This window comes from Vespa mandarinia, chromosome 9, assembly GCF_050613455.1.
Source record: "Vespa mandarinia isolate Hongniang chromosome 9, ASM5061345v1, whole genome shotgun sequence".
NCBI lineage: Eukaryota > Metazoa > Arthropoda > Insecta > Hymenoptera > Vespidae > Vespa > Vespa mandarinia.
In genome coordinates, this window is record NC_140818.1 from 8,811,085 (window position 1) to 8,836,962 (window position 25,878).

The 25,878-nt window shown below is 38.8% G+C and overlaps 2 protein-coding genes across 12 annotated transcripts in view; one reads left to right on the forward strand and one right to left on the reverse strand.

The window, feature by feature from the left end:
• Positions 1–129: 129 nt before the first annotated feature.
• On the reverse strand, positions 130–23,946 carry Ndae1 (Na[+]-driven anion exchanger 1). Of its 11 annotated transcripts, XM_085659289.1 has the most exons (24): positions 23,515–23,946; positions 22,557–22,759; positions 17,430–17,528; positions 15,983–16,075; positions 14,955–15,175; positions 14,320–14,454; positions 11,894–12,032; positions 11,564–11,783; positions 11,329–11,452; positions 10,556–10,732; positions 9,131–9,235; positions 8,277–8,380; positions 8,005–8,190; positions 7,716–7,922; positions 6,998–7,576; positions 6,578–6,736; positions 6,178–6,327; positions 5,811–6,086; positions 5,334–5,723; positions 5,151–5,258; positions 4,942–5,076; positions 2,563–2,744; positions 2,311–2,425; positions 130–1,339 (listed from the first exon to the last, which is right to left on the reverse strand). In XM_085659289.1, the coding sequence occupies exons 4-24, from the start codon at positions 16,009–16,011 to the stop codon at positions 1,259–1,261; spliced, it is 3,822 nt and encodes a 1,273-aa protein (XP_085515415.1). In that variant the 5' UTR covers positions 16,012–16,075; positions 17,430–17,528; positions 22,557–22,759; positions 23,515–23,946; the 3' UTR covers positions 130–1,258. The 11 variants fall into 11 exon arrangements, 10 of the variants coding, with proteins under 10 accessions (XP_085515415.1, XP_085515413.1, XP_085515411.1 ...); XR_014982541.1 differs by lacking the exon at positions 9,131–9,235 and having other exon boundaries at positions 2,206–2,425; XM_085659287.1 differs by lacking the exons at positions 9,131–9,235; positions 10,556–10,732 and adding an exon at positions 10,163–10,225.
• wg (Wnt family member 1 wingless) overlaps positions 18,237–25,878 on the forward strand; it is a 28,374-nt gene continuing 20,732 nt past the window's right edge. Inside the window, exons 1-3 of the transcript XR_014982542.1 lie at positions 18,237–18,660; positions 18,745–19,680; positions 19,857–21,311. The gene's annotated coding sequence lies outside the window, so the exon portion shown is untranslated. Of the gene's footprint in view, positions 18,661–18,744; positions 19,681–19,856 lie in introns of the transcript that reaches the window.

The window sequence follows — 25,878 nt, forward strand, 5'->3', positions numbered from 1 at the left end:
AGTTTACAAATGAAGCCACAATTATATTTAATAAAAATTCTACTTCAAAAATTGTACGTATAAATTTATTCATGTTGGGACAAGTATCATGGATAAACGATGAGGGAGGAACAAATCAGAATTCGTCTCTTTCATTATTCAGAACAGAATTTATAAATAATTACGACAGAGATATGAATACATCGATTGAATAGCATTCGCCTAAACTTTAAACGTCTCATGTTTATACAGTATCCCTTCTCTCAATTTTTTTTCTTTTGCTTCTTTTTTTGTTTATTTATTTATTTACTTTTTTTTTTGTTTTTTTTTTTTTTTTATTCGTACATATATACTATATACATTCAATCTCTTAGTCGTAAAATTTGCTAAGCCTCTAAAATGTGAATACTTAATACGTTAATCGGTACGTTGGATCATCGATCGATTTATCGACTAAACACCTTTTATTCGTACTAACTAACGATCAAAACAAGTATCTGTCGCTTTCTCGTTATTTCCTAATAGTTTGCTTTACTCTCTTTGGATTTTACTTCAGCATAATATTCTTCAACCAATCTAATCTCGACCAACTTCGATACTATCTTATCGTGATATAACACGAAAAGAAGCGTAAGTATTGTCGGTTTCTCACGTATTATGTGTATGTGTGTATGTATGTATGTATGTATGTATTATAGTACCTGCATATGTGTATATATCGTATGCATGTATTTGTATACAATGAATAATGCGAACGATCCTCTCTCTATTCGCTTTCTATCTTTTGAAATACTCGAAACAGGTAATAAATGCTATTGCAAAAATGTTAAATGTTTGTCGAAACGATTTTAAATTCCTTGGCTTTTGTTAATGACAAATGACAACGTTGCATGAAAAAATTTCTCCGAAAGTAATGCCTCGTATAAAAGAAACTTATACCTTCTAATAACGTACGATTGTATGATGATCGACGTTCTTAAAATCATTTTGATCTTCTTTTATTGTTTGTTAAATAAAGGCAATTTCAGTTAAGATCGCGAGGTCCGAACAGTATATATATATATATATACTGTGTGGAACGGTATTTAATGTAACTAAGATTTTCGTCTAATCTAATCGTTTCATATAAAAAGTCACCTGAAAATAATTATATATATACATATATATATACACGTATATATATATGTATATATATATTTTTTTTTCTCCCCCAAGATTTTACCAAATACGAATTTACTTTTTGAATTGGAGACGATATCGTCGTAGGATATCGTACTCGTTAAACGGATGTCTCTGCCGACGTAGTGCCATTTACTTTCAATGGGCCGATGATACTCTCCTTCGATCGTATAAGATCTACCTAAAAGAATAATAGAAAATTATATCGAAAGTGTCAATTGCATCATGTTATATTCGCTGACGATTTTTATCTATCGAAAAAAAAAAGAAAACATCTATAGATGATTATTTTCAGTTAAAAAAGAAAGCAATGAATTTTTACATTAAATATATCGACGAAGTAAATGTTAGCTGTGTTAGTGGTGACAAAATCATTTATAAATATCATTTATTCGAACGATAATTAAAATTATTTTACTAGACGAAAAGAAGAACGATGAGCTTATGCTTTTGACAAAAGCCATGCGAATAGTATAATGAAAATGGCATGCAAAGTATTTTTAGTCATGAATATTATTTCCATGGTCGAATTTGAACGATCAATGACTTGGAAAATGAAGGATTACACTTACGAATAACGATAAATTAGATCGTCGTGAGGAAATACAGTAAAGGAGAAGTTAACATTGACAGATATTAAATTATGGTGAAAAAACGAAATTGGATAAATATTTACGTAATACTATTACATAAGGACGAGCTGTGAAACTAATCTAAAGTTTAAACCGAATTATAGATTCTATTACTTTTTATCCGGAGGTTTACTGCTGGATATCGCAAGATTTATTTTCTTCTACTGTAAAATATGTAAAATATAATAACAAATGGACGTTGGAAAAGTATAAGGTCACGATTCAAAAATGTAAGGATATCGATTCCAGCAGCGAACATTCTAAAAGGGGAATAGATAACTATAGTCCGCGAAGAATACTTGTAATCCGTTCTAATAACGCCGAGTCGTCGAGGAGGAAACAAACTCTCCTCGATGAGTCGACTCATCGCGCGAGGGCAAGAAATCATGGCAGCCCCTTTCGTAAATTTACTCACAGCAGTGGTATATGGGGTATGTCGCATGCCGGTGTATTGGTGCTCTTGCTGTGTGTGGCTTGGTGATGATGCTTGTTAGAATTTAGAGTCATTTACGCTCGTCACCTTGATCGATATGCCATTGTCATCTTCGTCTTCCTCCGTCATCGTCGTCAGCCTTGTCGTTTCGTCGACCAGCAACGAGCCTTCCTTCTTGGGATGCTTCTTCGATTTGCTTACGCTACGGAAAGGAGAGAGAGAGAGAGAGAGAGAGAGGGAGAGAGAGAGAGAGAAAGAGAGAGAGAGAGAGAGAAGAAAAAAGAAGAGCTAGTACCAATAAGTTAAGCCATATCATTAATCATTTCAAATTGTACGTACTTTATTAATTTCGGTTGTTTTTGCTTCTCGTTACTCTCATTAACTTGTTGCCAAATCCCACTCTTATTGACTTCCTCGCTGATATTGATGCTCGCCAATGGAATCTTCATAATATTTCCATTTGCCATAGATATTTGAATGTTATCCGGTGCTCCATAACCGATGGGATAATTCTGATGTTCCTGTATCAATAAGAAAATACGATCGATTTATAATCAATGTTCGATTTCGTTCTAATAGTTTAGTTTTTTTTCTTTTTTTTTTTTATCGTGCCTGAATAGACCGGTCATGCCAAAGAGCTGACTCTTTTTTTTCAATGATTATGGTAAAGGAATCGATTAATATTTTATACGATGAAAATCGGTATAATCGATCCATTTGTCATTAAAAAATTTCAATTCGTCGGATGATAGAACGTTGATGCAATTGTAACCATTATAGTATAATCGGAACCACGTGCAGTTGTGGTGACGTACCGATGACAGGCGGAGGGTTCGACGACGAGCGATTTTTATGATTTTTGAGCATTTTCTCTGTCTGTCTCTCTCTCTCTCTCTCTCTCTCTGTCTCTCTCTCTCTCTCTCTCTCTCTTTCTATCTCTATTTCTCTCCCTCTCTCTTTCTTTCATTAAGATGCGTCATCGTCCAATTTTGGGTAGTTTTCTCTCACGAATCGTCTCCATCCTCCGTGAGTCATGGTCCTCCCGTTAGATTATCAAACGAAATCTCTCTTTCCGATTTGCCCGTTATCGAAATTTTATTTTTTTTCTTTTTTTTTTTCTTTTACATTTTGTCATCGATCCTATCGCATCGATCCTATTTGCTTCTCACTGTGACAAAGATACGTATATATCGTCCAAAGAGAATGTGTACCTAATGAATATCTGTAGTTTGCTTTTCTTTTTTAGGAGTGGGGCTTGGTGGGAGGGAAGGGGAAGTGGGTGAGGAGGGAGAGAGAGAGAAAAAAAAAAGATAAAAAAATAAAGTAAATTCGACTCACTGTCTGTGCGCAAGAAGCCAAGGGTATCCGCATCTTGATACGAGGAACGTGCTGAACATGTAAATTCCTTGTTAAATATGAAACAACGAGTTTCACGATTTCTATATTTAACGGTTATTAAAAATTTCTGAAAGCAATATAGCTTTGATATTTTGACAAATTGTCATTTTAAATTATCTTTCGTAAGGAACTTGTATGTGAAACAAAATTATGGAATTATACAGAGAGGTGTTTGTATTTGTGTACTTCAAAGAACAATGTATTTTGACAGTTCAAGTCGGGCAGATAGTCTTACAGTCTTTATCACTGCTTTCAATCTAGAACATTGTACGAGGACACATCGATAGCAAATCTTAGGACGGCGAATGGAAAATGATATTAGATCCGTTAACTTATAGGTAGTTGCCTATATACTTTCTTAGATATATGTTATTTTTAGTCGAAGAAAAGTCGAAGAGAAAAAATTGGTCGTAGTTCTGAATGCGATCGATCGTCCGACGTGGAACATAACGATGCTCCGTTATACTGTCGTTTATTGTCTAACGATTACTTAATATATTCTTTATAATTATAACAACGTGTGTAACAAAAGCGAAAATTCAACACCAAAGATTCACGATAATCCGCGAGAATTAATCGGGATCAGAGCGTTGGACATTTTTCTAACTTATCGAAATCTGTAATCTCTTCATAAATGAGATTCTCACGAAAGCGATCAACATTAAATATATCATTGGCCTAATTAGTCTCTAATACAACAATAATAGCAATAACATCGTTGTTGGCCATCGTATGAACGCCTAATACAAAGCTGCTCAAACGCTATACCTACTACGTTATGTATATTGTATATTTAAAAATTATTTACGACCACGATCGCTGCATTTCTTTTAATATTGGTCAATCGGTTAATTGGAAGAAACGAGAAATTAGAAAGGATTAAGGAATACAAGCGAAAAGGTCTTAATTTTACATCACTCGTTCGAACATGTAAATCTCTCGTATAAAATTTGCCAAACATTTTGTAACTATTGATCCTTGAGGCATAAGCGTTGGAATAATTAAAAAACGCTTCGATACTAATTTCTTACTGTCGTGGTTTTACGCTCAAAGAAAAACGAAGAATCTTTCCCGAGCAGTTTTCGTGAGTTTTTTATCTAAAAAAATATTTTCTTCCCCCTTATAGAGGCCCTTTCTAGGGGCCCCTTAGAACCCTTTTATAGGCCTCCAAGAGGATCAATCTTTTTGACGACATAAGCTGGATCGATCGTAGTCGCACATAGTTATAGTGACCACTGGACAAGCGTCGAGCTGGTGGTCATTCCTCGTTCGCTATTTACGACAAGTTAAGTTTCTTAATATTCGTCTGACGATGCTAACCTCGCCGCTCTCCAATTGGCGAAGATCGTCGGCGTGCTTCTTGCTCGGTTCCGGCATCACGTCGTCGAGTATCTTCAATTCTCGCTGAGTGAAGATCAAGTCGAGGGACTTGCGAATGCCAATCATCACTACGAGCTAAGCAAATTAAAATTGAACAAAGACGAAAAATAAAGAAAAAAGGAAGAAAATTGTATTTAAAATCGGCTTACCATCAATGGAAATAGAATAGAGGTAGTGCTAAACGACTTGATGATCCATAGACAGGCCAGACAAGTCAGTTGTATCGCTGTGAATACGTGGACGCGTTTTAACGGCACCTACGAAAAATATATTCGTGATCGTCAGAAATCTTACGAACGGTCTCTTATAAGGAGGGATCGATTGACATATACCTGCCGAAGGAACATGTAGTCGGGCTGGTACTTGACCGGCATAAGCATGATGAGTATTCTATCGAAGAATTGGAGTCCCTTAAGTGACGCCACACCCATATAAAGGAAGACGCCGAATAGTACTGGCATCGGTATGTGCCTGAGCATCGGCGTCAGGAGAACGGAGCAGCCGATCATGAGAAAGATCAGTATGTGCGTAGCTCTTTGCTCTCGAACGCCTAAAAATTGTGGCTTCTCGCCTGGCGCTGCGCATTCCGACTCCAATTTCAACGAGTTCACGTGATTTATCGAAAGTACGGTAGCCGCCACGAACCACGGTAAGCCCATAATCGAACAGACCTCTATCAGGATTGCCAGGATAAACAGGTCCAGATGATAACCGCATCCTTTCTGAACGATCATTCATTTTCACCGGTTAGTTTTAGATTTCGATCTCGATCTCGATCTCGATCTCGACGATGCGCGGTACAAACGTACCTTCAACTTATTTTCTTTCCTATTAACGATCACCGCCGTTATCTGCTGATCCATAAAGATCAGTATAGTGCCCAAGAGAGCGGGTAGAATAGCCACGATGGCGCTCCACCATGGATTATTCTGAAAAGGCCAAATCATCCATCCCCGGCCTTCCAGGGTCGGCTTGAATTCTTCAGGTACTTCTAACTTTGGCGTTGGGATACCCACGAAGTGATCCAACAAGGACATCGAGAAGATCGCGATTATAACGGCAAAATCGCTCAACACTTGTCTGACCTAGAACGAAAGCGCGTTCGTAAGCGATATCACTCTCAGTGGCGCGTTCACTTTTCGACAAATTTTTCTCAATCGAATGAATATATGATACCTTCGATGGAAAGAAAAGAGCATTCTTAAAGTCCTTCATCTCGATGGATAACAAGAAGGTGCCCATGAAAAGGATAATTGACATGAGGAACACATCGGGTACGTATTGCGGTACGTTACAACCCTCTCCTATAAGCGTGCCGTTGTAATTCTGAAAGGAGGAATAACGAGACGTCTTATCGTTTCTTCGATTCCATCTCCAAGGTTTTTTTCCTTTACTATTATAAAGTCACCCCGATCAAAGGATAATTTTCTCTTTTTTATATTTTATCTTTCGTCGAGGAGAAACGACTCTCATCTCCGAAAGCTTTAATCTTAAAGAAACACGACTACCTACCGAATCGGTCGTCTCGAGTCTTTGATCGTGTCATTTATGGGTATAAAAAGTTTTTTCAACGAACCTGACACGTTGTCCGATCCAGCGTCGTCCAATTTACGTTCTCGAACCCATAGGAGGAGCTATCGTTCGGTGGTTTGCACCAGCATTCGAAAACCAAAGGATCGTTGGCGTGAGTATTTATAGGATACTTTTTGCCGATCGAGAGGACGTTTTCCACAGCCTGCATTATTTTATTGAAAAGAAATAAGCTTAGAGAAAAGAAGGACGTTTCGTATAGAAAATGAGACGTGATTCGGAAGCCCGATACCGTTCGATCGACCACTGTCGACCTAGATGTCGAAGGCTTTGCCGATGGTGCAAATTTCAAGCACGCACACCTTAAGACATCCAATTAAGCTCGTAGCATCGTAGGTGTGATCGAAGAGCGGATTTACAAATACTATTTTCTTTGTTGATTAGCTATCAATCAGGTACCACTTACCTTGTAAATAAAAATGAAAGCGATGAGAGTGGCGAAATTTTCTTCGGTAAATCGGGTTATGTAGCAGACGAAGGCGCTCGCGTCAAGGGCTACGAGTGTTAACAAAATGAGGGTCGTCCACGTACCGATCCAAAAGCGAAAGGACATGTAATTCCAATCGGATTGCTTGCAAAATTCATAGACGATCGTCTCGAAGACTAAGACCGGTCCGGTTGATCCTAAAATAGTTAGCGGTTGTCCCGAGAAGAGTCCATATCCAAGGCCGCAAACGAATCCGGATACCAATGATTCCATCGCGGCCATGTTCTTTCCCGTGGCCTCGCTCAGAAGACCACCGAAGGTTATGATGGGCGAGAGACAGGCAAAGTATAAGAAAATGAAGGATGCGACGCATTGTAGAGCCAGTGCGTCTTTGAAATCGGAAAAGTAGAATGGCGCCTTTCTTTTCACGTCGTTTATCAAACCACCGAAAAGCCTTCCCGTTCTGGATAAACCAGATTCTTCTCTCAGTTTCTGTTCGTCGGCCTCCTCGTCGGCATCTTCCTTTGGCTTTTCCTCCTTTGGCCTTTTCCTTACGTCCTACCAAAGCGTACATTATGCAAAACTCGTTAGGACGCGTACAAGCGAACACGAAATGCGCGAACGGAAGGAAGAATAAATAAATATTGGTCATTGAAAAAAGAGAAAAAAAAAAAATAGAAGAAGAAAGACGCTCTACTTGCGACGGTATGGCAGCCGGTGGTTCTATCCTGATGGTAGGATCCCATTCGCCCGGAGGCAAGACGGTCACTGCGTCTAAAAATTCATCGATACCCGCGAGAAGGTGGTTCCTATTTTTGGCCTTGTATGCGACATCGTGGAAGACCTCGTCGGACATTAGCGTCGCCATTGCCCGTCCAATTTCGTGGAAACCCGAAATTCCACCCTTAAAAATGTCATCCCTCTCCGTTTAAATGTTTCATTCGAAACCCGATAATAATAACGTTTCGACTTCTTTAAGATTATACCATAGGTCCTAAAAGAACGAAGATGAATCTCGTTGGCACCGGTACCTCCGTTAGATCACCCATTATTCCTGCTTGACTGAGTCGTATGAAGGCAGACAGGGTCTTATCTAGAAAATCGACCTCACCCACGAGAATGTTGCTTGCTTCGGCACCGGCCGGTATCTTTCTCATGAAATGCGTGTTACCCTACAATTTGATAGAGCTTGTTGATTATACCATTATGATTCTGGGACCTTTATCGATTCGTGGGATAACTAAACGAAAAAACTAACCCTATGATTGGCATCTCCATTTTCCAATGCGGAAGAACTGTGATTTCTGCTGATCGAAACGCTGCTCGGACTTCGATCAATTCCATTGGTACCTGGTTCTTGACCTGAAATGGATCTAGCTTACTGCCTACCGCACTTCACATTTATTATTTCATCTTTAATATCGCTCGCGTCGAAATCAACGGAATCCTCGAAAAGCTTACCATTTCATTTCTTAAAAGCGTCAAACTTTCAAGCGTCTGCCATCGATTTCAGGGGCTTTCGTTAACAGAACGTAGCTACGAGTTTAAATGTCAAGGATAGTCCGTTCGTAACAGCTTTTCGGAAGGCTGCTCCTCGGCTATCGTAAATTTTCTCGACATTTTTATCGCGAATAACAAAGGTAAAGCTTGTTCCTGTCTTTTAACACGTCACTTTGTATTTTCGTATTCCCTTTCCGATTAAAATTATATAGTACGCAACATTTATCCCATACGTTATCCCTACGAACCCTTTTTACGAAATCTAAACTTTCAAAGGATTACGTATCCTATATTAGGCCTTACCATATATTATCCACATTTTCAGAAATCGATTGCAGCTGCCCGAAGCGTTCAAATTTTTCCCTTTCACATTTTTTACATTCGTAACAGTTTGATAGATTATTACAAGCACGTGTATGTATATGTATATGCGTGTGCTTAGCAGTGTGTATAATACAAGAGTAAGAAATTGCAGAGATTTTTGGAAGATTTTTGAAAGAATGAAAGCTATGCTATGCAAAGCGAATGGACGTGTGTGTTAATTATCAATAAGAATCGTAATAGTAAAGTGGAGACATTTATAGGGGGAGCAAGCAGAGAAAAGCGGTTTACCGGGATTGCCGGGAATGGCAAGGAAGCGGCCGCCAGCATTCATCGCTGCTCCACCGGCCTGACTTGTTGCACCGGCGATCGCCGGGGCGGAATTCGATTCCTCCACTACAAATGAGCATGAAACACAGACCAGGGTCCTTCGTTTATTTACAAAGGAAAACAGAGTGCAACCGTGGCTCCGACGTTACTCCTAATTACGCGGCAAAACGACGTCGAATTACGACAGCCGTTGGGTCAACCGGTCCAACTCACAAATTTTCACCTCTACGCGCTAATTCGAAAACTTGATCTTAATTTTGCGAGTCGCAAAGTCAAAGACGTACTTCGTCGACAAAGTCTCTTCAAACTCGACGTCCGCTCAAGTTATGCAACCTTAAAAGCATAGAAATCCTCACGCGATCTTTCGAACGTAATGTACCGTAGTTTACGGGTCGTTGCTTTTCTTCCGACAATAACTGGAAAAAACTTTACTCGACTAAGAATCGTCGGTTAGCAATGGCTGAAAAATCATCGTAGACAGGATACATCGAGCCACATTGCATTTCACACAATAAGAGCGAAACGTCATGCCTCGCGATCAAAAGTTTCGCAACGTCTCGTAGTTCGTAGTAGAGAAGTATGATACGAATCAGACATGACCGACTCGAGTTCGAAACTTTGATCTATCCTTTTTACATTTCATGTAAAAATATTGCGGATAGAAATATATATGCGTATATATATATATATATTTTCTTAAACAATGAACGTCACACATTCAATCCTAACGACTGATGTGTACATATATATATATATATATATATATATATATATATATATATATATAAGAATTACTCTAAACATCGATAATACCATTCAGAGATAAATGTAATAGTTAAAAATGTACATACATTTATATACGTTATGATAGAACCACATGAAACGGGATACAATAAGAAACAGATAAAAAGAGTGTTAAGAGAAAGACGGACCTGTGCAGAATCGTATAATAAAATCTATATCGATAATAATAAATCAATTCGACTATCTAACCTTTTAGCTGACACATGGCGAACCACGCCGTAAATCCCACCACGTGGGGTATGCCAATTTCGGCTGGCGCATAAACAAGAAATCGGCAAAGTCAGTAATTATCTTTGATTCGACTAAGTCGAAGTGTTACTTTCAATGTTCCCCTCCCCCCCCTCTCTAATTTCAATCGCAATTGTTTCGATCGACGATTTTAGCAGTTAGTATGAACGGAGAATAGAAATTGCAGGTGTATCGTTAGCATTTGTATTAATAATCGGACGGGTAACGTTAGTCGATGGATAGAATGAAAAACGATAATGATCTGCGTGAATGCGCGTCGCGCTGTACAATAAACAAGCGATAAGATCCTCGGTGAGTTAACCATAGGCTTTAGCGGACTGGCCTACGTTGTACCTGGTACCAGGAGGTAAGGCCCTTTCAGATCTTTCGTCTCTTTCGAAAGTAGGGCCGTATTCGAGTTTGGACAACTGCTGCTGCGGCCGACGGTGGGCGCATAGGCGTCCCCGACGTCGCGACGCTCCTGCAAATCTGACGTCAACAAGGCATGCATACCACATGTACAGCCGTATTCTGGAAAATGCCGTGTCGTCGCTTTAGCGAATTCCTATTATTTTTCTATTTACCGAAAAATCGGCTCGTTCGCCGTTCCGATTAAAATCGTAATTACCATGATCTTTTCAATGAAAAGCAAATGTAAAATAATCGAAATTATTAATTCAACTAAAAAAAAAAAAAAAAAAGAAAAAAAAGAAAAGAACTATGAACGATATAAAAGACTAAAGAAAAATTATTTAATATGAAAGAAAGCAAAGAAATAAACGAAAGGTATATAAATTAAATGAAAATAAATTTAGAAGAGTGGGAAGGAATTAATGATTAAATAATGGATCTTTAAAAGTTTCCTCTCTTTCGAGCGTAACGAGCGCCTAAAAGTATGCAACGCCGTGTACGCGTACGCCATTCATATCTCGTTACCTTTTATACTTCCCACTATACGATATGCCGACTCTCGTTAAAACTTTGCCGTCTCTCTTTTGCCATAAATGTTATCTAAGACGATTGCATCCCCGGATTTATCGTAAAGTTATTATGTCGTATATATTTGCCTGCGCTTATTTAGATAAAATTTTATTTCTCAAGATATATAGGTGAGATCAAGAACTTACTCTTTGATGACGAATGATTACGTCCAATCTCTGCCAAAGATCTTATGATCGGTAATCTCGACATGTTGTTGTCCTTACGTCTCTCATGCTGATGTCGATGTCTCACTAGAAGAGCTTCTCTTACCTGACAAAAAAAGAAAAAAATTTAAATAACAGCTTTGACACAATTCTCATGCATTTCGTTCGAGCGAATGAACAAGAATATCTCGAGAAAAAGTTTTCAACGTTTGCCCACCTTTTCCCGTGACTCGATCGGCAGTGCACCTTTGTTGATCATATTATCTAGAACGAGATCGGCTATCTGCTCGAGACTATTGGCCTCCATGTCGAGCATCACGGTACCATTCAAAAGTAAACTTCTCAGTTCGAAGAGCGAATGTAACGATAACGTTGCTACGTGCGGTTTACTCCATCTGTTTCCACCTTCTTCAACGTCTTCCTCGAACTTGATCCATCTGCGAAAGGGAATCGTTGACAGTGTTTTGTCAGTAAAAATAACAACTGCAGTTGCGCTGGATATCACCAAATGGAAATAAATAAATGAATGGGTAGAACGATGCATTGCCTCGCGGTTTCCTTCCACTCCATTTCATCTCCATCCTTGACGAGTTCTTCCATCTCGGAAAAGAGAGGATGCGATTCGTGAGCATCGTTCCCGACTTCCTCGCCAAGAATAAATTGCACTCTCTGAGCCGGCGGCGTGACTGAAAGAGCGGATATTACGTTTTTCAATGGTTCGTTTCATTCGGATAAAAGGAAAGAAAGGACACATACAGATATAAATAATATACGACGAATGTATGATCGAATTAGAAATCGAAGGGTAAAATAATGTCTAAATTAGGTAAATGTCGTGCCTCGATAATGTCTTTGCGCCTTCGTGCAAGCTTTATGATTTATAATTGGATGGATTTCGACGCGAGAACGTACGTAAAAATATTAAATATTTGGAAAAGAAAAAAGAAATTGATTAAGGCTGTGCAAAAGATATGCGAGAAATTAGAACGATAATGTTTTGACTTTAACCTGGAATTGCAAATAAATATTTGATATTTAAAATAGATTGGTACTCGATAGATTTGTCAAATAATCCTGCGATATTTGGATCAAGTGATACATGCATAACATTGACAAATATTTTTCCAAACGAACAAACAACGTAAAGCTGCTACGTTGTAATGTCTCTTTTTATCGGCAGCAAGCTCTTTCGCTTCCATCGTGCTACGATACAATATGATACAATCGAGTAATCGCATAGTTATGTGTTCTCCATAATAATAACAATAACAATAATGAAAGAGAGAATATTCTTCTTTTTTTTTTTTTTTTTTTTTTTGCGCGAGATCATTCGCATATATGTTCATCGGAGAAAGAGCTTTTTCATCCTTGCGCTTCAAAAGATTTTCTCTTTCCCTTCTTCCGTTATTTATTGATTTTCTTCTCCTGAAAAGTACAAAAAAAAAGAAAAAAATAGTCTCGTTCTCCTCGGTGTAGACATAGCGCTATATAAACAAACATGTATTTCATAAATTAGACCACGTTCCCGATAATGAATGTGATTAACGAGATAAAAGGATCCATCTATTCTATAGAATATATTTCTATTTTGAAGTTAGTCAATAGAACGAAGTGTTTTTCTTACGGTTCAATTCATATTTCTGCCCGTAGCGATAAACTCGTATAATCTTGTCGAATTTCAAATGAATTCATAATTTATCGAAACATTTGTCACGATAAAGAAGAATCAATCGCTTTAAGCAAAATTTTATGTAAACGAATTGGTCGATATTTTTGATATACTTGGCATGCGTTATCAATTCTCTTGTAATACGAATAAATGAATAAGGTGAAAAATATATCGAAAGAAATTCGATAATATCAAATATAGATAATTAATGCTCTTCCGATGAACATACGAACATACGTTATTATACGTGCACGAAACTATGCGGATAATTCGGGAGACTTAAAAGGGGCTGGCTTACATATCATCTCGCCGTCGGGGTCGCAAATGCTCGCGAGACGAGCCCTGCGCGTCATCACCAATTGTCCTGCAATGTCACGAGACAAAACACAGGTCTACACCACTTGAAAAATCAAATTCAATTCTATCTCCTTTCTAACCCAAGCTCGATTCTACTTGGCTTTTGTCCCTTTGATCGAGCTTAAGGCCGCTTTTATGCACGATTTCGTTCGATCCTTAACGATCGAATCTTCCTTTTACAAGGTTATTTACAAAGATGTTCTACGATAGAAAAGAATCGAATGAAAGCGGCCAATAGCGTTAAACGGGAATAAGGAACTTGCGCTTATTTACATTCTCCTTTTCTCCCACATCGAATCTAGTATCGATTTTCACCTTTCGATTTTTCGTTGCTCGCGCTGTCCTTAGTACACGTTTTCGTTCGTTAACAAGTGAGATAGAAAGAAAGGAAGAATGAAAAGTAGGAAAGAAAAAAGATGAGAAGAAAAAGTAAGGAAGAAAGTGGAAGGCCGTTACGGAGCAGCCTCCGGAGAGAATTGGGTTGAAAAGCCCTTTTAGAGACAAGGAAAGAGAAAGAGAGAGAGAGAGAAAGGTGTATCGATCAGCGTCCTGCATACTCGGTGTGCCAGAAGGAGGGTGAATACCCGTCCGAGTCTCGTACAAGTGGTTGGCGCTTTGCCACGCGCTGCTTCAAAGTGCAATGCAACGAGAGCAACGATCCGTCTCTACCTCGTCTCGCGTATACCGTTTATATGCTCGCCTTCCATCACCTCCTTCTTCTCTTTACCTTAAAAATGCCTTAACATTATTCCTAATACAAGCCCCCTGCTCTTTCAATTATCCGCTCTAAAACTCGAAATCGTATCGTTTGAACGACAACGCTAACGATGCAAATTGAAAACGAAAAAAAGAGAAAAAAAAAAGACAAAAAAAAAGAAAGAGACATACGAAAAAGAAAAAACAATAAAAAAAGAAGAATAAAATATCACTAGAACGACTCGACTTACTAGGTCTTTCGTTGTCGATATCCTCTTTAGTATCACCATACGATTGCCGTTGAGAATGATGGTGTTTATGGTGTCGACGATGTCTTCTCTCGCCGGGTAAATGTACGCCCACATAGACCGTATGTGCTCGGTGACCTGGAAGCAAATGAAAGAAAGTCCATGTATTAGTCCCGCTTCACGATCTAGCATTGCCGTCGAATAATTTCAATCGCATAACCCTCCCCCAACCCCCACGTTCTCTATATAGAAATTGACATATCCTTGGATCATAAGAAGAAAAGCATGATTTCGATGAGAAACGATAAATAAACGAAATGTACGCATGTAAAGTATAGCTATATGAGATATCTATAGTGGTTTGCCTACGTCGTTCAAGATCATTCGAGCGGAAACGACCTCGTTTCGATCGCGCATCGTTCATCCGCGTCCAGCCGATGATTATAAAGACATCGAAATAACGATTTTTGAAGCACCTACTACTATTGTCGTGTGAGCAAACAACGAAGCCAGATTCGTATTTGGCTGACCTATGCGCGTAGAAAGGTATTATTAGCGATTAGCGACTCCTTTCTTCTTCATTTATATTCGCTTTGGATTCGGGGTGAGGGCTGCGACCTTGAATTTGACGATCTTACCTTCATAATCCTTTTCGGTGTAGGATTGGTGGGTAATGCGAGCGCCTGGATCTTTCGGAGCCTCATCGTCGGCTGTTCCAGCCACGTGGACCGTGCCACCGCCTACTCCTCTTCCTCCTCCTCCTCCTCCTCCTCTACATCCTCCTCCTCCTCCTCCTCCTCCTCCTCCTCCTCCTCCTCCTCCTCCACCACCTACTCCTATTCCAGGCTGCATCCACGGTCTGGCAATTAAAAATATCACATAATTCTTTTTCTTTTCCCCGTTAGCTAAATAAGAAAATAATCGAGAGCCTGACGACGAGAGCTCCCTACTTCGTCTTGATCGCTCTCGAGGGATCGCGAAAGATTTCTCCTCAAAGGCGGAGACATCTTTGTACACGCAATCGCGGTCAACGCACCGTTCTTAATCATTTCATTTCCTCCCCAGAAAACGCTTTGTCCGTGCCGCAACGTCTGCTTCTTGATTCACCGTCTACCGATCTTCTACTTTTATTTTATCGTCTTGATCTTTATCCCTAATGGGTCTCGTGCACACGGGAATAACAACGACTTCATTAGATTATCATATCTCACGCATTTACTCAATAGTTTCTCAAATGTCTATTTCAAGATATTACGACGCAACTTTTGATAAGCATTCGATAGAGAAAGTAATTAACGCTAGATAAGGGATTTTCTAGTTGGCTATGTGGTACAGTACATATATTTGATTTACCATTTTAATTCGCTTTTTATGTAATAATTATTTCATGCCTTATACAACGTAAATGTTGTCGCTCGCTTCGTTTTATTGCGTGACACATATAAATTTTAACGCCCACTCCACGAAGCTTCTTTCCACGACTCTCATCCATTAATGCGGATAACTCGGATGAATTTAGAACGTTCCATAGTAATACGAGAGTCTGTGAAACGTACAAGTATATGACTAGAAATATATTCATAACTCGATCCAATATCATTTCTTACGATCTAGAAGGGAATTATAAAGGGATGATATTAGAATAAAAAAATAAGAGACGACTCACGTTCTTTTTCCAAGTGGTTCGTCTCTCATGCCAGAATTAATTTAGATGGCTCGTACGATGACCAATTCGATCGTTTGGACAGCGTGAAATTTCCTACAACGAAATCAAGGGCAAAAACTTCTTCGGAAATGGAAGAAATCCAATAAATTTTGTCGATGGCTCGATAAACGCAAGTACCTACGTGCGAGAACAGAGAGATTCAATGGAACAAGGATGTCGTTTGCAAGGAAGAACAATGGACACTGTCGGACAAACGCGAACAGCCAATATTCTAAACAGCGACTAAGTTATAATAATTATCATTCATGTTCGAGGACGATTTCGAAAAAGTTGATAATCAAAGACACATGATCTTATTCAAAATGAAAATTTATTTATGATAAATGTTCTAATTTAGTATTTTATAAGGCCCGTGTAATTTTTACCTCGATTGTAAAATAAACGTTTATTTAGGATCGTATGACGTAAATTACGAAATTATTAAACATGGATCACGTTGATATCGCGCTTTATCGCGTTCGAAGAAATTCAAATGAGTTACGCAATCATCACCTTTACCTGAATAATGGCTTTATATCGTATTAAAATTCGTATCTTTTGAACGAAACTCAAAACGGGAAGCTCATTGAGAACTATTATTTCGTGACGTTTCCCCCTTTTTACACTTTTATCAAAGTGTAAAAAATATGTGATCTATAAGGAGCTTTAAATTTTCAAAAGTTCCTAATAATACGAACGACAAAATTTTACCGAGAAATAACGATGATCAATCTTTTTTTCACGCAATTTGTTCATTGCACGATCGTTATGTCAATCGATATTTATTTTCACAGATGGTACGCACAGACGTTTCCCTTAATAAGATCTCTCGTTCAAATAGGCGGTGGCTCGAATTTATCTACAAATAATGCACGAATTTGCGAGGGCGTACTTGCTGTGTGTAAAAGAGCGCGGGAGACATATATTTAGTTTGTCGGAGATAATAGCAACGATTATGATGCTGCTACCAATGATGACGACGACGACGACGACGACGACGACGACGACGACGACGACGACGACGACGACGATGATGATGACAGCGAGGATGATAATGACGATAGCGTTGCAGGGAACGGAAGTAAATTGATTTATGAGCGGTTCTTGTCAGGTGATTTTCTGATTAATATGTAGATGCAAGTACAAATGTTACGTAACAATGCCTTAAAATAGAAAAGTCCTACTTATATAAATTCGATTCGAGAAGTTGAATAAAATTGTTGACGAAGAAAAATATAGAACCCTTTGAACCATTTCCTCGCTCGATCTCACAACGCGACATTTTATCCCGATAAAAGAGCTCGTCAAAGTTTATAGAAAGGATCTTTTAGATAACAAACATGATGCATCGCTATAAGGATAATGGAAAATAAATAAGCCCAAGATAGAGATACGTGGTATTACTTACAACGTTCTAAGAATTGATATCTTCTAATCCGATCTCGTCGAGATATTTCAAATTTGTCAGTCCTCGTACGATCTTGATCTCGATGAGATTTAATCCTCGCTGCGATAAAGAGACTTCTTTTTATACAATTGTTATAACGATTGCATATGTAGGAGATCGTAAAGTAATCGGTGCGCAAATCGATACGTTCGCATCTGCTAAACGGCTGTTACTGAAATACGTTGGACTGATTGTCGAAACGTTTTCGTCGGAATCGATCGAATCAAGGACAAATTTACGGAACGTCAAGATCGCACTGACCCAAGTGAGCAACGATCGGCAGCCGTCAAGTGAATAATTACCACTCTACGATTACCTACGTCTACCTATCTAGCGTGCCTTGGCATAATGAATGCCTATCTCGTCCATAACGCGTCTACTAATAAAGGAGGACCGAGAGGACGGAGGGATTACATCGTGTAACCGAACGATGATCATTTAATTGTCGAAGGTCGTACAGCGTTTGTCGCGCGTCGTTACAACGGAAAAGTGCTTTAAACCGTCGCGTCATAAGGATGGATCATCGACAATCGTCCGTCCGTGGAAGTCGCATTCGAAAAGTAACATCGGCTCACGACCGCAACTTTATCCTTTCGTAATTGCAAACATTAATGAGTTTACTCCGATGAGTCATATTAACGAGAGCAACAATAACGTCGATGAATGAAAAAGTCCTTGCTTTGTACGTTTTTTCTTTTTCTTTTTTTTTTTTCTTTTTTTTTTCTTTTTTTCTTTTTTCTTTTTCTTTTTTTTTCCCCCATCGTTCTTATAACCACGCATCGACCGCGTGACCGCGCGAATAAACTCGTTAAGGATGATAATCGTGTCATTAATATACGTCGTGACAATACGAATGACGCAAAAATACGAATAAGAAAATCATCGTCTACGATTTACAATTAGATTTTCCAAGTGTAACATCGAAAGGAATAATATTATAAGGAGCTTATAGATCGAAGTGACAACTCGTAATTATATTAACGTCGGGACGTGAAAAATCTTCCTTTCGTCGTGGAACTCGACAACGGCACGTTTGTAATTAAATCGAACGAACAACACATTGCGACACGTCTCTGGGATAACTCTGTTCTCACGAAGCGGATGTTGCTCGGAGTTTGTATAAAAAAGCAATTCAGTTACTTCCAAAATATCCTCTATCTCGATCATGAAATTAACGCGATACGAGGGGCATGTAAATATTTCAAGAACAAATCCAATTATATTCTCAGTTGTGATTAGAAGACGACATGTGTCATTTAATATTTTCCTTTTTTAGTTCCATCCCAAATTTGTCTCTCTGTCTCGAACGATTCCGTCGCCTTGCTACGGAGAAATGTTCCAACTAGAAATTATATTGGGTCGAGCATATCGAGAGGACTTAACGACCTGGAAAATTTTAACCAGAGAAATTATCGATATATCGTTGAAACGTGAAACGTTCATGGGTCATCATCGATTTCGAATAGGGAGGCGAATAAACGGAAAACGTCGTCGACGTTTATGCGGATCTTAATACATTTATCAAATGGTAGTTTGTAGTTTGATACCTCTTGCAGACACACCCACGGACAGGTATGACATTCTTTCGAAATTTATACAAATATACTCGTTTAATTATATGAAACTTTTTGCCGAATTTGTAAAGAAAGACAAAAAGGAAGCGATCGAACAAATTCACCAAAGTCATAAAATATTATATATAATCGAAATGAATACCGAGATCAATATCTAACCGGTTACACATATACTTCTCTTTGCACAATAAAATGCAGATTTATGACTTAGGTACGCATAATCGCAAATGGATCTTCTATTGCAAACACTCACAAGTGTGCATCGTAAGCTTTATAAACGTTGTAGACGGTGTGAAGGGACACGTAACTAGTTCTTACGTAAACGACACAGGGTATATACTCGTCGCGAACGATTGCTATGCTCGAATCGTTGGTAAATCGCGTATAAATCGTACGTATGATCGTTTGAAAAACCATGGACGGTTCCAATATCTATCGAACGTTGCATCGTGTAGAAAGAAGTTTTCCATTTTATCCAAAGGTTAACTAAGTTTATCATCGACCTCTTTTATTCGTGTCTTTATCGAAGAAAGTTCGAAACCAAAGTAAAGAGAGAGAGAGAGAGAGAGAGAGAGAGAGAGAGAGAGAGAGAGAGAGAAACGATCGATTGGCATTGCAATTGCATCGTATAAAAACTGGTAAGTGTCCGAAGATTCTAAACATCGTTTAGATCCCGCGCGCATGTTGTCACGCTGTCCGAAAGCTTTTGCAATATCGTTGTCATTACGTAAAAGCTTTACCACGTGTGCGGGAATAAAATAGAACTATTTGACTAGCTTCTGTTCGAAGTAGTATAGCTGCAAGAATTTTGCAGATATACCAAAGTGCCAGAGAAAGAAAGGAAAAGGAAGATTACTACGACAACAAAGTTGAAAGTTCATACGAAGAAATCGTCGGAAAGCGTAAATTGAAATTAGCTAGCCTTGAAATCAAATTAGTCAATTAGGTTTAACGGAAGAAGCGAAAGCATCGTTCAAATTCCGTTCTACCATTATGGCGTTTAGCGTTTTGATGATTCGATCGTTATCTCTTTCATGGCTTAATACCTACATAGATAAATGGTACGCATTAACGTGGCTATTGTGCGATAACGCGAGTTTACGTTCATATAAGGTCGGATTAATTTTATCGTGTACGATTATGTGAAAATTTTTTTTCTCCGAACTATTAAGATAATAAAGACGACTCGTGGCGAGGGAAGATTATCGTAATAATATTATTATGTCGTTCTTCTTGATCTCATATAAAATCCATTAAAGGTTTTTACAATAATACGATAATTTAGAATATCAATAGGAAAATTCTCTCCCTAGCCTAGATGAATCATCGCGAATGATTCAAACGGAGGACGTTCTCTAGATCGAGCCAATATCTCGACTTATTTAAAAAGACTACTGTTTACTCGTTCAAAGAACAATATTACGTCGAGCGTCAAAAAGAAGATAGAAATTGATCGAAGATAAACCGCATCGTTCCTATTATACGCGATTAATAACGAAAGAATCATCACAATTGTGCCACAATATCGAATCTTGTACTTGACACACCTTCGATTGCTTTCTAACGCTCGATTATTCCTCGTAATCATTATTATTATTTCAATTCCAAGTATCCAGCGAATTGACTACAGACGGAAAAAGTGGAATGATTAGAGTAGCGAATATTCATTCTATCTAATTATACAAATATTTGCGCCATTGAAATAAAACGCGAGGCATCGGATAAACTCGTTTTTGTTATTATCTTTCATAGGAATTATCGAATAATTAAATAAACGATTCGTCGAATGTGGGCGACAATCGATAAATCAAGGTAAATGCAAATTCATTTCGATATTTTACGGGTAGTACGTTTATCAACTTACATTTAACGAATCAATCTACTTCTACCGTCGACGTATCAATAATTTTAATGCCATCGAATGGAATGAATGATGATCTCGCAATGTTTCTTCCCATCGATGTAACCTCTGGCAGAAATTTTAATCCGATATCTTTCCAATAAGGATGCAAGAAAGTCCGCAAAATGGTAAACGAACAACTGTCGATATGATTTTTTTTTTTTTTTTTTTTTTTTTTTCTTATATACGCTCCTTATCTAAGTCTCGATGTCGTAAGAGTTCTCTTCTTTAAAAATGATTCTTATCGAGTGATGACAATCATAATTGTATCATAATGATGACAATATCATAAATATATAAATAAAAAGGAAAAGAAAAAAAAAGTCTATCCTACTTGTAAAACGAATATGCACTATCCATTCTCTCAGTACCCTGGAAAAAAAAAGTCCAAATGTACTCGATCCAATCGATGCAATTAAACTTTGCTCTTCGTCCTTTCCGAGAATCTATGAGATAACGAGAGAGAGAGAGAGAGAGAGAGAGAGAGAGAGAGAGAGGGGGGGGGGCACTCGCGCGTCTGGGTAAAGCGTAGGCGAAAGATTTTCTCTCGGACAATTTGTAAGCAATTTATGTACTTTTACACGCACTGCACGCGTCGAACGAAACACAGTGAATGCACGTCGAACGACTGTTTACTGACGCATCGGCTCTTGCGTTTGACCAAACGCACGCTTCGTCTCGTCTTTCCTATCTGCTCTCTGTCTTTGTCTATCTATCGTATACGACATATTGGTAGCCACGACAAAAGGTCGACGAAAATATCGGAAGGACCAATGAGGAAGATTTCCTATCACGAACAATTGAAAAATAGAATGGACTGTGAGATAGAAGAAACTTGTGAACGAATCGCCCTTTGTAATAGGGCCATTATTCAAGAAGATAGAAATAAATACTTTTGACTCGAGGTCAATACTACGATGGATGTCTAATGGATTTATCATTTGTCTGAAAGAGAGACTGAAACGGATAAGATAAAATAAGAAATAAAAGAATTGTATGCAAAGTTATGCGATTATTTACGCTACTCGCGTTCCTATCTTCGTTTATTTTTGTGTGATAAAGATTACGTGATTTATTTAATACCATCTATCTATATTCACTTATCACCGATCCTTTACTTTCGAATGTGATCGTGACGTTTGATCGACCTCGAGCTTTCTCTGTATATAATTATACGTACGCGTGGATAATTCGTCGAAGACATATACGCAACTCACAAGTTCAAACTCAGTCTCGTACATATAGATATGTACGATTGATTCTTTGGCGATCGAAAGACGGACGCGCTGTCTGGCCGTCTCGCGTTAACCGTCAAGGTCATTCTTCCATCCTTCATATCTCCGAAATAATCTCTATAATCTCGGAATATCTAATAGCTATTAGATATTCAGCAGATTAAATATTCAGCAGAGATATAAAACTATATTTTATTTTATTGCATTAGTTTTGAGATAATGTAACTTATAAAAAAATATTATTTATCCTCCGTTCATTTACGAGCGACACGTAGAAGTTTTGCATTTTATCAAAAAGACTACTCGTTATCTCGCTTTCGTCAAATAAACGAACAAATTCTACTTCAAAAGTTGAAAAAAATATTTACTTTCGACTTACCCTCTGCTTCACTCGACAACGACGAACGCAGAGCCGCGTTCCCGACGGTCCTCTTCCAGATACTGTCGCTTTCTATCAAGCTCTCGGCATCGTGCAGTTCGTCGAGAGAGCTACGCGTTGCCGTGGGAACGAGAAGCCGCGACGATCTCGATTAAACTTTCATTTCAAGATTCAACTTTGCACGATGCATCAACCGTTCTTCCCTAAAATCAACAAAGAGGTGGTTGCGTGGTCGGAGCATCGCGCGTCTTTGGAAATACGCGCTGCGAAAGGAAGGATTTTTTCGTTCTAACGATGTTATAATATATACATATTATATATAATATATAATATATCTTCTATACATATATATATATATGTATATATGTATAGATAAGGATGCAAAAGAGAAAAGACCTCGCCCTTTATCAGCGACGAAGGATAGCCGTGAACGTTGCCTTGAACTTTTCTCGTCCCTCCTTTTTACCTCGCTTTTATTTCATCGAAACATCGATTACGGACAAACGCAAGAAGAAAAAAGACGTGAACTCTCGGGTCTATCTCGATCGAGTTCGGTGACACGCGACGCGCACCTTTCGGACGCTCGAATGAGTCCTCTTCCTTCCCCACCCCAACCCACCCCCCATAGACAATATAACATATATCTTATCCAGCTAGAAAAAGAAGAACGAAACAAAGTTTCTATGTTCTTTCGAGAGATAATGGCGAGGCGGGTTAATTTGAGATAAAGTTAACGATTGGTCAAAAATGGGCTAACGATTCGTCGACATCGTTAATTCGATTTACCGAAACTTATTAATGAGATCTCAGAGGATGGCGCGGACGTCGGATTAATTCACGTATTTCCAGGGCGTATTCTTCGCGAGACATTCGTAATGGCACCCTATCGCTTTTTTTTTCTATTCGAGATAAAATGTAAATTCCTTAATCGTTAATATTGTTAAAACATTGGACGCACGAGTTTTCGAGTCGTCGATTCACCGTCGATAGGACGCGCATCCTCTCGATGAAGTGACCTCGAGTTTGTCGTAGAAAAGAAAGAAGTGGATGGAAAACGCTAGCTCTCTCTCGGCCAAGTCCAGTTTTGATTCGATTATAGTAAAGAGGGTTAAAGCAAGCAGACGAATGGGTAGATTGATGGATGGATGGATCGAGAAGCGTAAAAGAGAGTAACAGAGAGAAAGGATAAAAAAAGAGAAAGAGATAAATAATAAATGAAAGAGAGAGAGAGAGAGACAGACAGACAGATAGACAGAGAGAGAGAGAGAGAGAGAGAGAGAGAGTGAGAGAGAGAGAAAGAGAGAGAAAGAAAGCGCAGGTGAGCGCGTATCTTTGGGAGGATTCTCTCCCCAGGTTCGGGATATCCTTTGCGCGGCGTGCGACGCGTATCCGCGACGCGAGACGACTGTTCGCCGCGCGAGCTACCGCGAGTTCCTGCCTGACGCCACGAGGTGGCATTAGAAGGCAGCTCGAGCAGCGCGCGCGCAGGTATTGATCCACGTGCATGACACCGGCCACCACCTCTCGCGCGTCGCGACGCATCTCTTTATATCGTCGCCGATAAAGTTTCATCTTCTTCGTCTTCTTCTTATTCTTCTTTTTCTTTCTCTTTCTTTTTCTTCTTCTTCTTTTTCTTCTTCTTCTTCTTCTCCCCTCTTCATTATTTTGCCCGACAGTTATTTGGCAAAATGACAAACCCTTCCCTCAAAACTCTCCCCAAAAGACACAGCTCCTTTATCATAACATTCTCTCACATCTAACACTTTTATGTTTTCTTTTCGGTGTTATTCCTTTCTGTCCTTTGTTCGAGTATAACGATGTAAAAAAAAAGAAAAACAAAAAAAAAAATAAAGAAAAAAAGAAGCAATAGAAAGAAAAAGAAAAATGTTAACATAAAGGATAATTTTACAACTTCGTCTGTACGAATCAAAGATTGTTTCTATTTATAATAAAAATCGAGAGGTAATGTGTAATATTATTAAGTTAGGTTCGAAGACCGAAATGAAATCGAAAGTAAGACTATCGAACGATCGATAAATCTGTTATCCATTTAGGATAAAAACGCTATCTTCACGATCCACGATCGGTAATATAGATTTCTATAGAGATATCTTCATTATCGACGATCGGTTCACCCGTATCTTCGGTATCTTCGCAAGTAGACTTTCTGTCGTCAGATATCAGCACCATCTGTTCGTCGAATTGGAGTCATTTAAAAGAAAAAAGGAAAAAAAGAAAAAGAAAAGTAATAATAATGATTTAACTCAGAATCGATTTAATTAGGAAGGGAAAAAAGAAGAAAGATAATAACGGATGAAGTAAAGCTATATCGTAGAAAGGCTTTAGCAAATTGAGAGGCTACTTTTCGAGGGTTCTTTCTCAGACGATCGACCGAGTCACCTGCTAGGTGTCAATTATGCTATCTTTCGACAAAGATCTCTATCCAAAGGTACACGGAAAGCACGAGTCTTTAAGGTCTGTTCCTATCCCTTGGTGGATTCTAAATCCATGGGTAGATCTTAAAAAAACATTTAACGAATTTCTCGCGTTCCCGAGGCAAGAGGAGGAGCTCGAACAAGATGATCCTTTTGGTTGGGACGGCGAGATCCCATGAAAGAAAGTAAGTAAAGCTGTCAACGAGGACGAAAGAATAACACGGAAGTGGATCATGGAAAATCAGATAAGAAGTCGTCTCTCCTCTTTTCGAGGTTTCCATTGTTTGACTCTCTCTTTCTCTTTCTCTCGGGAATTAAGATAACGAAGTGAGAAAGGCGAGGTGGCGAAGGACGACGCTCCACCCTGGTCGGCCCTGTTTGAGTTTCCAACAGGAACAAACCGGGCGCACCTACTCTTTCTTTTCTTTCCAAGCAAATAATATGTATGTGCGGATACGCGTACTACTCGCCGTGCATATCTTCGCCGTATCTCTGTACATTAACTGTGCTAGCGAACTCGTAAAACCTGCTAATAAATAGTACAAATTAAATTCCATTGTTATCGAGTGTCAATAATCCACGGACATTCTGGTAAAAAGTTAAACGGGCAACAATATTTTCGTACTAGCCGTAAAACAATGTCGCATTATCGATAGGAATCTACTACGACGACGAGTTATCGTGAAATTCCGTGAAAAACCGGACTCTTTCCTCTGGCCGTCGCTTACAGCGTATTTACAGTCCACTTGTTGGAACTCGAAAAGAGCGACTCGAATGACAAGGAGAAGAACCGCAAACGGTTTTTCCGGCAACGATGCTGGCAAATATTTACAAGAAGCAAGAAGAAGAACCTTCCTCGCTCTCGGTCCGAGCGTCGCGCCAAGAAA